The sequence below is a fragment of the Panicum virgatum genome, chromosome 7N (assembly GCF_016808335.1).
Source record: "Panicum virgatum strain AP13 chromosome 7N, P.virgatum_v5, whole genome shotgun sequence".
NCBI classification, from domain to species: Eukaryota; Viridiplantae; Streptophyta; class Magnoliopsida; order Poales; family Poaceae; genus Panicum; species Panicum virgatum.
In genome coordinates, this window is record NC_053151.1 from 15,624,616 (window position 1) to 15,639,379 (window position 14,764).

The 14,764-nt window shown below is 46.6% G+C and overlaps 1 protein-coding gene across 1 annotated transcript; it reads left to right on the top strand.

The window, feature by feature from the left end:
* The first annotated feature begins 3,128 nt into the window (after positions 1–3,128).
* Positions 3,129–14,555, top strand: LOC120681643. Its single transcript, XM_039963234.1, has 5 exons — positions 3,129–3,357; positions 4,877–4,991; positions 5,079–5,168; positions 14,001–14,099; positions 14,203–14,555. The coding sequence occupies exons 1-5, from the start codon at positions 3,290–3,292 to the stop codon at positions 14,302–14,304; spliced, it is 474 nt and encodes a 157-aa protein (XP_039819168.1). The 5' UTR covers positions 3,129–3,289; the 3' UTR covers positions 14,305–14,555.
* The last annotated feature ends 209 nt before the right edge of the window (positions 14,556–14,764 follow it).

Sequence of the window (14,764 nt, forward strand, 5' to 3'; positions counted from 1 at the left end):
CCTACGGATCGTCGCAAGCGTCGACGTTGGTTTCTTGTGGTCCCGCATGGCAGCAGCCTCCCTTATACCACCGACAGCCAGAATGTATGGTGTGATATTTATCGATCCGTATGTTTATATGCATTATTTAAATACGACTCCACACAGGGTACGGGTACCCCGGTAATCAGCCCTATGGAGGGCCAGGTGCCTCGCAAGGGGCTCCATTTCATGGAACCCAGTTTACCTCTATGCCACATGTTGGAGGGACTTTAGGTAAATATATGGTGCATAATTTTATTTGCTTATATTTTATGGTCGAAGGCTCATACGTTATTATTTATACTCAGGATCACAACAGTTCACCGGAGCGGGGCCGTCTTCGTATCACCCTATGCCGTCACCAGGAGGATATGAAGGAACTTCTTCCTATCCACCACCACCTCCAACACAGGGTACGTACAATAATTTGTACGGAATTGCATTCACTTTTTAAATGTTGCTTAAATTTTTTTTGTGATCTGTAGGGTGGTCTGAAGACAACGCCGCGGCCTCCTTGGAGGAGTTTACACGGTTGTTTGCTACGCCTGCCCAGGACAATGATCCCAGCTTGCATACACCTCTGGCTCAGTTACGCCGTCCTGCCAGAGACGTGAGGCCACCAGAACGTCATAGCTACCCTACAGATCACGTACATGCACAACGTAAGAGAGGTCGGAATGGTAGGGGTGGTTAGTTGTTTGCACTTGTTTCTCCGGCGGCATTATGGACTGTTTGACTGTTCGGATTATGGTTGTTTATGATTGTGGTAGTTTACTTGTCATTTGTTTCTATAGATATTATTGATGTGAACTTGTTATGTTTGTGGGTTACATAATTCTCGTGAAATAAGGGAAGTTCTTGCGAATTTTTTCCGTGATTTAATGAAGGACAAGTTAGTTGCGGGAGGAGTTAGCGGCCGAGATCCCGCCGACGATGATGACGACTACCGCATACAGAGTAAACTTCGTGACACGTTCGTATAGCTCAAAATAGGGACCATAGTGTATTTAGCTGCGAGTACGAGATTACAGGTTGCCACTGCTTAGCACGGCGATCACGGGTTTCGCATATGTCGCATTGTTTGCCCAGACAAACGTGACAAAAGACGACAACCCAATAGCATTGTCCTTTCACCATTTCAAAAAGATGTGACAACACGGTAACCACACCAGCTCACCTTCAAAGCAGTCTCTCGGGCGAGGACGACGGAACTGTCATTCTACAGCGAAGGTCTGTGATGTGTAGTGGGGAAGGCGGCATCTAGGCACGATCGACCGAGCGGCAGCGATGCAGTACTGTGAGTCTGCATGTACTTAGATGCTCTGCATGCACAGAGATGCATCGAGTAGTCAGTTCGAGAATTGAATCTAACCTTTTCAGTGTTCGGTCAGCTAGCCTCTTCACTGTGTTGTCATGTAGGCTTTTCAGGTCCATTTACACTCCACACTCCGGGTATCAGACATTTGTGCGCCTATAAATACTCCGAAGTTTGTAAACTCCCAGCAGCACTCAAACACCAAAGCTCATTGTATACCCAATGTCTAGAGGTGGGTCTAGCGGGAAGAATTACTACGGTTTTGGGAAAGAAAAATGGGGAGAAAGGGAGACACCATAATATGGGAGGGGCCTCTTGTACCCGATTCCTTTCCGGAACCAGTGTTTGAGTTTCCGCGCACAGCACAAGAGTGAATTTACTAATGAAACTCCTCTACGACAATACGATAACCGTAGAGAACTGTGGCCAAAATACAGACATGGTGATGACTGCTTAGTGTAGATGTGCACCGACGGGATGGATGGCGGTCGGCGTTTCTTCAAATGCCCACATGCATGGGTAATACTCGGTTGTTTTATTTCTTTATCGTCATTGAGATACCTTACATGAAATTTATTTTGCAGTCTTCAGATGCTTCAGAAAACTGTGGTTTTACTAGGTGGGTCGATCCTGCACCAATTGATTCAGTTCAGGAGTTCATCGAGTACCTCCAGATAAAGAACTTTGATCTGGAATGCAAGTTAAACCATTACGAGGAATTGAGCGAGGGTAACAAAGACGACGAAGATGATGATACCAGCAATACTGCCGCTTCACAGGATGAACCATGCGCTATTCCTTACTGCAACTGCCCTTGTCACAAGAAGAAGGGCCCTGCCCCTCCGGCACCACCGCCTGCACCACCTGCAATGGGTGGATACTGCGGAGAAGGCTAAACGCAGTTTGCTACGTGGGGGTACGGCTACTAGGACTACCTAGTGCTAGTCACATGCTGCATCGTTGTGTTTGTTGTATTTTTCTAAATTACTTAAGGCATGTTAGCTTAGTTCAGAATCTGTTTACCGTAGTTGCAATGGATTCTGGCATGCCACTGCATGTCTGATGTGTGTTTCATTAACGTTGTATTATGATGTAATTTCTATGGTTTACATTGTGTAATGTAGTTTTTAGTTCTTAATTCTTACCGTTATATTTGATGTGTGGTTCACAGTATTCTAGTCTCCTGAAAATGTCCGAAAATATTAAAGGCAAGTTCGAAGATTCACTATATTGCTTGTGCGTGCGTGGCACCTTGGCGCCGTGATCTGTGGCGCCAAGACGTGTTATCTCGGCGCCACATATTACAGCACCGACCCCCAGGGTCTATTTCTGCAAAACGTTACAAAAAGGGCACAAATGTGAAATTATTTCGCGAAAAGGACTAAAGTGCAAAAAATAAGGCTGGCCGCCCCGCAGCCGGGCGGTCTGCCCGCTGCCGGGCGGCCGGTCCCCAGGGACCTGTCTGTAATTTTTTATCGTCTTTTTTTTGCGGATAAGCCCCTGCCGCCCGGCTGCCGGGTGGCCAGGTTCCGGCCGTCCGGTAGCGGGCCGGCCGGGATATATTTCTGTAATTTTCCAAATCGAAAATATATTTTTAAAAAAACAGAAATAAAAAATATAAAGATAAAAAAACCGCCCGCTCAACACGCGTTGGAATTCCCCGCCACGGCCCACGGGCGCCCACCAGGCCCCCACCCACCGAGCCCCCGAGGCGTCTTGCGCGTGGCACGCCGCTGCTGGTCGCTCCCCAACCCGAACGCTTCGGGTCTGACTGAGCACATGGAAGACTGACTCGACCATCCGGACAAAATACCAGCCCATCCTCCCCGGCCTGCGGTCTCCCGTCTCCCCACCTCCTCCTCCTCGCCTTCCCCGCTCGGCCCTCCCCTCCTCGGGTGCCTCCACCGTCGAGAGGGCGAGCGAGGTGGGCGGAGAAGAAGGCGAAGCGCGACCATGGGCTTCGTCTCGTTCGTCGGTCGGGTGCTCTTCGCCTCCCTCTTCCTCCTCTCCGCCTACCAAGAGTACGTCCGTCCGTCCGTCCCCCTTCCTCACTCGCCCCTCAGATCCCGCCTCCTCCTCTTTCAATACCGCCGCTTCTTTGCAAATCGACCCCGCCCGTTGCGCCGCCGGCTTCTCCGTTGGTTGCCGTCTTACCGATCCCGTCCTGCGGACTCGGCTTCCGTGCGGGGAGGTGACAGGTGAGATCCGGTTGGTACAGCGCATTTCTGGATCCTGCCGCCTTAGATCCGAGGCCAGGGTGCTGGGACTTGGACCCGGCGGTGAGTTGTGTGTGCAGAGGAAGAGAGAGAAGATTGGAGATGGATTGAATTGGATCAAACTAGATGAGTCGTCCATTTGAAGTGCGCAGCGCGACTCGCAGATGATACAGACTTCGCCGGCGTATCGGCAGTTTTCGCTGCATCCGCATGCCGTAGACCGCCCTGATCCGGGGTACAGTTTAGTGAGTGTGGCTTATGTTTTAACCATACCCTGTTTGTACTTGTGACATATCAACGTTGAGAGCTGAATCATTTGGTAATTGGCTAGGATCTGCGCAGCGCTACGTGCGAGCAGTGTTCAATTGGCTAACCGAGCCTGAGCCATCATCCCATTATCGCTGCATTCTACTAGTATTGTGAGTTTGCACTACTATCAGTGCATGCGCCCTGAACCAATTTCCATTTCCTATATCTCGTATAGTGTGGGGCTCTGGGCCACCCATGCACCTTATGAAGGTCTAGAGAGTTATAGGAGTTATCGTCAGTTGTAGAGGTTGGCTATGTCTGTGCAAGTGAAAATTGGTTCAGTTGGAGATGATTCTAGGGCTCAAAATATAATAACGTTTTAGGTAAGTTGGTTGTGGCCATATCCTTACAGCTTGAGATGTCCATGACCAATAAAAAAATCCCATCATTTCATAGTTACATGGTTCTGGCCTTCTAGTTAAGGCATTATGCACGCAAAAGACTGATTTAATCAAGTGATGTTTCCCAATCGGATATTTGTGTTACTGAAGTTATAAGCTTACCAACTACAAACTAGTATATTGCTCATTTTTACATATGTTTGCCTAAAAAAACATTATCATCAATGATAGTACGATGGCACTAAGATCTTTATCCAGCTTCCCCTCAGTTAGTAGCCTCAAAATATTTTGGTTGGTGAGGAGTGTGAGTATATTAGGCAACTCCAGATATGGTTAGTTTAGGATTGATTGTAATCCCGGGATAACCTTTCTTATCTCTAGGAGAGGCTACTTGCCCTCCAAACCATGTACTCCTATATATACCGCCCAAGGGTCTCAATGCAATACATCGACCACATTATACGCATCCTACTTTCCTACAAGGAGGGTGTTCAATTTTTATTTACTTATCACAACCCTGTGTGCAGCTTATATTCGCTAGTCGCTAAGATACTTTCAAAAATTCTCGTTTGTTTGTTAGTTTTACACAATTTTTTTCTTTCTCTTGATGCATAATTTGTTCTTTTCTGTTGTAAACCGTAAATCAATCTTTTCTTTTGCCATCATACATGCAGGTTTATAGAATTTGGAAATGATGGTGGACCAGCGGCAAAGGTCTTGAAGCCAAAATTCAATCTCTTTATCAAGCAAGTGTCCAAGAACACTGGATTGGGGGTGCCGCATATTGATGTAGGGATCCTGTTCTGATTTAATTCCATTCTATCTATTTTCAGAACCCGTTCAACCTAGTTTGGCATTTGCTTTGTTTATTTGCAGGTAAAAACTGTCATTGCTGCTACCATGTTTCTTAAAGGCTTTGGTGGGCTTTTGTTCATCTTTAGCAGCTCATTTGGAGCTTTCCTACTGGTGAGTAATTAAGTATTGTTCTTCTGCTGGCAGCATGCCTATTGTATTATGATAAAATGCTAACGATAGTAACATGAATAGTTCAGTACCATGTACATGTTATAGAGGTCATCATTATCATGTAGCTTACTGGCCTGTGCAATTTATCAGCACTAGTATAATGCCTTTGCTAACGCTATGGTAATATGTTAGTGTGAGTAATGTATAACTTTCTAGGTATTGGGCTCTTTCATCATATTTGGATAATAGATTCATGAAAAATATGGAATCGCACACATGAGAAACTTAATGAACCATTCTCAAGTAAAACGACAAAGTGACCTACACTTGGCTATTTGCCTATTTCCCATGATTAGGTAACATTTATTTGGTTTATAAGTTAGAAGACTGAACAGCAGTTGGCCTTGGTGCATCAGTGATCAATCTTCTCTGCACCACCTTTTCCATTTATTCATGGCCTTGATCGACTTTTCAGCTTAAAGATTATATCTCCTGTTCCTTGAACAAAAGGAGCAGTGCAGCTCTTGAACGCGGCACACAGTTCCTTAGACAAATGACTCAAATAATTTCTGCACTGACACAATGAATGTTTTATATGTGAACAAAAGAAACTTGCACTCAAATAAAGAATCTTTGTTAATGAATATCAAATTTATTTAACTTCAAAAGTTCAGAAATGAAACCAAAAGGTGCAGCTTGGTAGTGTTTAACTGCAAGATACTTGAATCATATCTGCTCATTCCTACAATTAGAGATAAATTCAAGATTGCAAAACTAAAGATACATTTGTAATTGGAGATCCATCTTCTACTGACAAATGTGCTTTCATTCTTCATAAAGTACAAATGTGCTATTCCATTTGGCCCGGTGATCAATTGGGCTTTCACTAATCTGTCTTCTTGTGATGGTCTTCTCTGCCACCTGCATTCATACCATTATTTCGATAATCGCAGAAGAAACAACAATACATATTCCATAGGCATCGATTTCAAAATAGATTGACATAGGCAACCAAAAAAGTCCAAAAGCATAAGAATTCCTATAGCTTGTATATTTATATGTTTTGCTAGCTAGTGACATTGTTTAATTGGGCATTACCTGTCTGCTACTGGTTGAGACTTCACTCAAATCATCATATGTGTGACTTTTGCAATTTGTCCCCCTCAGTAGCAATCAATGTTCAAAAAGGCGTTTCTAGGCACCCGTCTAAGCGCGACTAAGCGCTAGCGAGGGGGTTCCGCCTGGCCTAGGGGGTAGGCGGTCCCCTAGGCGGCCTGTGGTGGAGGAGGCAGGGGACGGCCGTGGCGGCGGCGGAGGAGGCAGTGGACGGGCGCCGACGAAGAAGGAGGCAGGGGACGGGCGCCGACGGAGAAGGAAGCAGGGGCGACGGGCGTCGAGGAAGTAGGGGTGGCGGCAGCAGATGAGGAGGCAGGGGTGGGGGAGGAGGAGGAGCAAGCAGGGGCAGCTGCGGAGGAGGTAGGGGCGGGTGCGGCACGGAGGAGGAACGGCGGCGGCCTGGGAGCAGAGGAGGGAGACGGATTGAGGCGGCAGGGTGGGGGAGGATAAGGTTGAGGCTAGGGCATAAGTTGGGGTTGATACTTGAGTTGGGCTGCTTGATGGGCTTTTAATCTAACTTTAGGCCACTATTCTCTGGTTCCTTTTCTTTTAGAGATAGTTGACGTGTATGGCAAGAAATATCTACATATATAGCACCGTCTAGCAAATCGCCTTGAAACGCCTAGGCTCGTCTAAGCTCGCCTAGGCTCTAGGCGGAGGGTCACCGCATAGCGAACATTGGTAGCAATCATGATGAAAACTTTTCCTCTTGGCTTTGTTATGAAAAAAAAGGATAATGAGATTCAGTACAAGGGAGTGCTGGATATCAGTGGCGGAGCTACACTTTGCCACCGGGGTGACAGATTTTTGAAAAAATCAATGGAAAGTTACTGTATCTATCATTATGACCCCAATCCTCTTATGCACAAGACCTCGGTGATGCCGTGGTCTGGCTTCGCCCCTGCTGGATATCAATGTACCAATAGGAGATCTTACAGTTACAGAAACAGATACAGGAAGCCATGAAGCTGAAAGGACCCTAATTAAAATATGATGGCATTATTGACAACGTAAGGTCCAATCATAATTATATACCTAATACTCACAAGAAAATCCTAATAATTTCAGTTATACACACAAGGAACCATGTTATGAACTTTAGAAGATATATGAAGGAATTTAGTTTCAGACATCAATTCCATGCTGCACATATTATTTTATTCTAAAAAATACATTTCTTAAATGCATCTTATCTAGTCAATATCAGGTTGGTCTTTTAACCTGCTAATTACCAGTGTCATTGTTAAGGGTATTATAGTCATTGTACTAGTCTAGGGTTTGGGGTCTCCTCTTATGTACTATATATTGCCCTTGGGGCCTCTCCAATACACATATAGTTTCACTCTCTTCTTCCTCTCCTTATTGTAACATGGAATCAGAGCTTGAGGTGGCCTAGATCCGGTCCGCCAACCTCATCGCCGTTGCTGCGCTGCCCTTGGGAGCTTCGTCTTGCTCCTGGGGGCGGCATCGCTCAGCCCCAAGCCCATTTTTTTCTTACCCTAGTCATGTCGCAGTAGCAAGTTTCGCCGCCCGTCGTGGCACCGTCTTCAGCAGCAGCAGCATCTCGTTCGGCCGCCGTTGCGGCCACCTCCCCGCGGATCTCTGCCGTCGCCCCCCCCCCCCCCCCCCCCCCCGCGGGATCTCCACAGCGGCCGGGCCTCAATTCGTCATCCCCGGCCGCGGATCGAGGGGGCCCGTCCTCATCTCCGCCGGCCGTCTTCATCCTCGCGTCATCGATCTGCTCGCGGGAGGGGAGCAGCAGCCCCTGCCCGTCTAGATCCGCCACCGTCGTCTTCTCTGCCGCCTGTTGCGGCGGCCCGTCCTCCGTCTGCGGCCGCCTGCCGTCCACGCGTCGCGGCTCCCCCGCACGCCCCCCGTCGCGGCCATCTGCTGCCCTCTACGGCCGTCGCCGCCCCTGCCTCGTCTACAGCCGGCGCGCACGTCGCAACCGCCGCCGTCCCTGCTCGTCCTTCCACAGCAGCAGCAGCACGTCTTCCCGCAGAGCCGTCCGTCCGCTCCTCTGCTCCGCATCGTTAGTGCGGCTGCTCATCTGGGATTGGATTTGGTCTGCTGTTCTGCTATGTACTCTGCTCATATATGAACTGCTCTGTTCTACTACTGCCTGCTGCTGGTTGGTTTTGTTTCCTGTTGGTTGGGCTGCCTCTCGTGGCTTGCTGGTTCAATTGACATATACATCAGTCCTTTGCTGCTCCTAGTGCAAGGCTCCACCGTCTCCTTTTGCCTGTTGATTGCTGCTGCTTAAGTGCTTATAGTGTTGAGGCCAATTTCCTAAATTTCATTGCATCACTGTCAATCCATCCATCTTTTGCTTGTGCTTGCTGCTTGCTGCTGCCTATCCATAATATATTGTCATATATTTCTGCTGTTTTGAGGCAAAGTGCCTTTTGCTCCTGCTATATAGCATCTGTTAGCTGCTTGTATCCACCGTCAGCTTTTGCTTATGCTCCTGCTTGCTGTTACCCGCTGCTGTTTTAGTCCTTCATTGTCCAGTCATTGCCACATTGCATCAGTGTTAATCCAAGTCCAATTGCTCACATTTAGTTCGTCAAAGCTGTGCATGCCTACATCCTAGTTGCCAAATCAGCCACTTTCATTTTCTCTTCGGGTTTGCCATGATGTGTGGCTGCCCCATCAGTTGTTGATGCGACCTTTGCCCTCTTGGTCCCTTTCGGAGCCGTTTTGCTCCACATCATGATCAATGGCCATCTATTCGTCGTCATCAACACATGTCCTCCTGCTTGCCGTCTTCAAGCAGTGATCTCTCATTCCTTCATTTTGGCTGGTTTGACACATCTCCATGTTACTGTCGGGTTCAATTCTCCAAAGCAAGGCTCATGTTTGAGGAGTTGAAGTACTGGTTTGTGAAGACTTGAGGTATTTGCTGAAGTACGGTTGTGAAGGCGGTACCCTCTTGTGGAGAAGATTATCTACGTCGACAAGTTCAAGAGTTGCACGCTTTGATGACATCTTTCATTTCGGACTTTGGATGTATCATTTTCATGTTTATGTTTAGTCTAGTGCTTAGTATCAACTCTTCAAATGCAACGACATTGCATTCACGTTGCATTTGAGAGGGGGTGTTAAGGGTATTATAGTCATTGTACTAGTCTAGGGTTTGGGGTCTCCTCTTATGTACTATATATTGCCCTTTGGGCCTCTCCAATACACAGATAGTTTCACTCTTCTTCTTCCTCTCCTTATCGTAACAGTCATAACAAACCTTGACCAATCAAATGGGATCAGAATACATGCAAGTTCTTTATTTATTTATTTTTTGGTGCAGAATTTTAAGTGTCACAATAGTCATGCCCATATATTTATGTATGCCAACTGAAATTCAGAAATTGCATCGCCTTCCATACTTCTGCGTGGCTGCTTTTGCTGCTGGTTTTGCTGCTTGGGCCGCCGCTTTTTGAGCAGCCATGATAGCATTACTTCGATTTGTTCCCGGGGTAACTGGGATGTTCCAGGTCACAACTGTTTCTCCGGCAGCTATTGCTGCTTCCATAGCAACCTCTAGGCGCCTCTTTTTGTAACCCTCAAGGGCCTGGTGTATTGCATTGTCTGTTTCATCTGCTACAAGTGGTGGAGGGCATCGCTGATCAAGAGAAAGGAGTGGATGTATCTTGTTTAGTGCTGCAACAGCTGCAGTAAGGGACGCTTCTTTGCGGAAGCTGTCCATGGAATAATCCTTTTCTAAATGGGCTTCCCCATTTTGCCGAAATCAAGGAGTCCTTCAATGGTTTGCTTGTAACGCTAATGTTGATTGAGAAACGCTTTAGTTTCATGAATATGAGGGTTCAATTGGCCTGGCTGCAGTTGTCTGAAATGCAGAAGTGAAAGCAAATGAATGTTACCCACCACCTTTCCTATCCAATCATTAGCATGTGGAAGTTATTTTATGATCCTGTCATACTTTCCCCGATTTTCAATTTTCAGTGTCATCAAGTGATTGTACATCCTAGTATAGGTCACAGACATCTTCTCTTCCCGAGTGTGGCATATGTGGCGAATGATGAGGGGATAATTGCTTTCTTGACCTTGTTTGAGAAGAGAAAGGAGGTGTGACACATCTGGATTTAGTTGGTGGGAAGCATAAATATCATTTTGGATTATGTCAGCAGCTGTCTTAATATCCTTCTTCACATATTTCTTTTTACTTTCCACGACCTTTTTAACTAAATCCAGATGTGACACACCTTTCTCTTCTCAAACAAGGTCAAGAAAGCAATTATCCCCTCATCATTCGCCACATATGCCACATTCGGGAAGAGAAGATGTCTGTGACCTATACTAGGATGTACAATCACTTGATAACACTGAAAATTGAGAATCAGAAAAAGTATGACATGATCATAAAACTTCCACATGCTAATGATTATGCTAATGAAAGGTGGTGGGTAACATTCATTTGCTTTCACTTCCACATGAGGGGGGAGACGTTAGTCTTGATGGGCAAGTGGTGGTCCAGAAGGATACTTTTCGGTATTTAGGATCGGTGCTACAAAAGGATGGCGACATTGATGAAGATGTTAGGCATAGAATTTCAGCTGGCTGGTTGAAATGGCGGCAAGCTTCTGGCATCCTTTGTGACAAGAGGGTGCCACAAAAGCTAAAAGGCAAATTCTATAGGACAGCAATTCGTCCGGCGATGTTATACGGTGCTGAATGTTGGCCTACGAAAAGGCGACATGTGCAGCAACTGAGTGTAACAGAGATGCGGATGTTGCGGTGGTTTTGCGGGCACACAAGGAGGGATAGAGTCCGGAACGAAGTTATTCGGGATAGGGTCGGGGTGGCACCAATTGAGAAACTTACTCAGCATCGGCTGAGATGGTTTGGACATGTCCAACGAAGGCCTCTTGAGGCGCCGGTGCGTAATGGGGTTCTTGAGCGGGTCGATAATGTAAAGAGGGGTAGAGGTAGACCTAAACTGACGTGTGATGAGTTGGTTAAGAGAGACCTTAAGGATTGGAATATCTCTAAAGAGATATCTTTGGATAGGAGCGCTTGGAGACTAGCTATCAATGTGCCTGAACCTTGAACTTTTTCTTTCGGGTTTCATCTCTAGCCTACCCCAACTTGCTTGGGAAAAAGGCTATGTTGTTGTTGTTGTTCTGCGTTTCAGACGACTGCAGCCAGGCCAATTGAACCCTCATATTCATGAAACTAAAGCGTTTCTCAATCAACATTAGCGTTACAAGCAAACCATTGAAGGACTCCTTGATTTCCGGGGAAATGGGGAAGCCCATTTAGAAAAGGATTATTCCATGGACAGCTTCCGCAAAGAAACGTCCCTTACTGCAGCTGTTGCAGCACTAAACAAGATACAACCTCTCCTTTCTCTTGATCAGCGATGCCCTCCACCATTTGTAGCAGATGAAACAGCCGATGCAATACACCAGGCCCTTGAGGGTTACAAAAAGAGGCGCCTAGAGGTTGCTATGGAAGCAGCAATAGCTGCCGGAGAAATAGTTATGACCTGGAACTTCCCAGTTACCCCAGGAACAAATCGAATGCTATCATGGCTGCTCAAAAAGTGGCGGCCCAAGCAGCAAAAGCAGCATCAGAAGCAGCCACGCAGAAGTATGGTCTGTGTTACATGGACACGGGTGCGGGTGTCGGAATCCGACTCTTGTGCCGGTGTCCGATTCGGCAAATCCTGAAAAACAGGATTCGAGGATTCGTCTAATATCTTTTTTATTTTTAAATTTTACAAATAAATATGCAGGGGACTGGACTTAAAGTTAGACAAAAGGCCCAGCCCACCATCCCATCCCACCTTTATCTACACCGTCCGTCCGTCCCTCACCTTATCCACTGCTTCATCGCTTCCATCGCCACCGCCCGCCTCCTCCCTCTGTCTCCGCCGCCCGCCTCCTCCCTTCCATCTCTGCAGCTGCTAGCTTCCTCCTGGCTGCCGTCTCCACCGCCACGGACGGCTGGCGAGGCGGCGACGGCAGCTCGATTCGGGGGGCGGCCCGGCGGCTAGCGGGCGTACGGCGGGCGGCCGTATCGGCCTGCGCGGGTGCAGCTACTGGCAGGCGGCGGCTGCGGCTCGGCGGGCGCCGGGCGAACGGCGAGCACAGCTGCAGAGCGCCCGGCGGACGATGGGCGGACGGGCGGACGACGAGCGCAGCTGCCCAGACACGGCTGCGGCGTGTCTGATACGAATCGAATCGCATCGTATCCGACGCGAATCGACACGCCGATACGCGTCGACGCGGCAAAAAAAATTCGGACACGCGTGTCCCGGTAACACAGGCCTTACTGTTTAGTAAGAGGGCCTCTTTTGAAATGTTTTTCCAGCTGCCACATTAACTAGTAACCAAATCAGCAGAATGTGAGTACCAGGTATGGCCTGACAAAGATTCAAATAAGTACCAGGTAGATGTTAAGAAGAGTGTGAGTACAGTGTTGGATTGGGCTGGCCTTAGATGCACCACTTTCTAGCGTTGTGCTTGAGCAAGCATGTCCCAGGCTCCTAGCCCATCAGTTAACAGCTTGTCATCTTGTATGGTAACCATAAAGAATCACAATGCCCATCAAGAGATGTTTCAGTAAATCAAGCTAGAACTTAAAATAATCAACTACACAATGACTAACCATGTTGGCCTGTTGTGACATAAGTATGCAAAAGACCTGTTGTAAAATGAAGGCAAATAGTTCATTTGTCAATCCAGTAATCATCACTCAAGGAGCATGAAGGGGAAAACGAAAATGCCACCAACATGAAAGGCAGAAGGCCAATGACGGGTCGGACCTGAGATGAAAAATGTACCTAGGAATAAGCAAGCTGGATGTTGATCCACCATGAAGGAGCCAATACAGACCATTGTGCAGTAGATTGAGGCACCCGGCGATGCGGACGAAGAACCATACAGCCACCCGGTGGACTGTCGCCATGGCCAAGCCCGGTGGACCTGGCGACGCTGGATGTTGGGAAGGAGAAGGCCATTCCGATTTGGGAGATGTGTAGTTGCGGCGTCGCTTCGTCTGAGGAGTCTAGGCGGGATGGCCGAGCATGCATGCGGGGATCCACCGGGGGTCTGTGTGGATGGGCGGGTCAAGGGATGATCCAAATAATATAATGAGATGAGTGGGAAGACGGGTCTATTTTAATGGAGTTGGATTTTTAGGTGTATAGATCTGGGTGCATTGAGGAATGGACATGCCAGTGGGGTACATAGATAGGTGTGGATTTATAGTAACGAAAACAACTTGTGGATTTTAAAGGGGTATAGATGTTTGACATTCGGTAATTTAAAATCGTTTATGTTTAGCGTTTACCGTTTAGGTTTGTAGCATCATACAGCAGCTTTTTCAAGATCCTTCAAGATCCTGGTCTATAGCATCCGGAAATGGAAGAGTCCACAGAATGTTTGTGATATACTTCATAGATTTGTCACATTCTCACTATAACCGATCCACTCGACAGATCCATTTATGATGCATTTTTGGAGGGATGTGACAAGTGATCCACTCTAAGTGCAATCTGTATTGTAGAATTCTTAAGTCAACTAGAAACCTTTGGATACATTTCAATATCAGATTTATGTGTAGCATAATAACATGTGTTTTATTCTGATGTTAAGGTGATTATGTATATGTATCCTTTGACACGTATACTTCTTGTTTTGAAATTCATCACTCATTTGTTGTGATGCAAATTTTCTATGTTGCTTATCTGTGCAGCTTATTTACTTGGCATTTATAACCCCTGTTGTGTACGACTTCTACAACTATGAAATGGAGTCAGCACAATTTGTCCAGCTGTTTTTCAAGTTCTCACAGGTTTGTTAGCCTGCTACTGTGCTTCCTTACAAAATAATTAATTTCAAGCTATTCCTGCAGTTGTTTTTAACTGTAACAAGTTATGTGCTTCATCTGCTCTCAGAACTTGGCGTTTATCGGTGCCCTGCTTTTCTTCCTGGGAATGAAGAACTCTATTCCAAGAAGGCGCTCCAAAGGAAGGACAACAAAGACCAAGACAAATTGAAGTCAGCAGTTGTAGGATGGGAGGCTATTAAGCTCCTTATGTTTGCATACTATACAGCGGTAGATGTCCCACTTTTGTTCTTGGCACGCCAATTGAATTGTGAATTGGGGGGACTTACAGAACTTAGCATGTAGGGTATTTAAGTTGTCTTGGACGATTCTATTTTGTATGTCTCATTTGTGTTTATGTAATGATACATTTTGCTACAAGAACTGCTTTGTCAGTTTAAAATCGAAAGTTGCAGTCTCTCTGTGGGCCCATGTGCGGTTTTGAAACTTCAGAATTTGTTTGGACGACCCTTTTATATCCGTGAATCAAATATGACCCCGCACACATTCAAACAGCCAAATTGAAGGAATGGATGTGGTAGAGAACCACTTCAAGGAGTCCCACTACAAAGGTTAAAGTCTATTTTTGGCTGTCCAACTATCATTGGAGTTTGACTTTGGTTATCCAATTT

Excerpts from the sequence above, each read along its gene's own strand:
- LOC120681643 (XM_039963234.1), top strand. The coding sequence starts at position 3,290 with ATGGGCTTCGTCTCGTTCGTCGGTCGGGTGCTCTTCGCCTCCCTCTTC. Across the intron at positions 3,358-4,876 it reads CTCCTCTCCGCCTACCAAGA|GTTTATAGAATTTGGAAATG; the intron begins GTACGTCCGTCC and ends TCATACATGCAG. Across the intron at positions 4,992-5,078 it reads TGGGGGTGCCGCATATTGAT|GTAAAAACTGTCATTGCTGC; the intron begins GTAGGGATCCTG and ends GTTTATTTGCAG.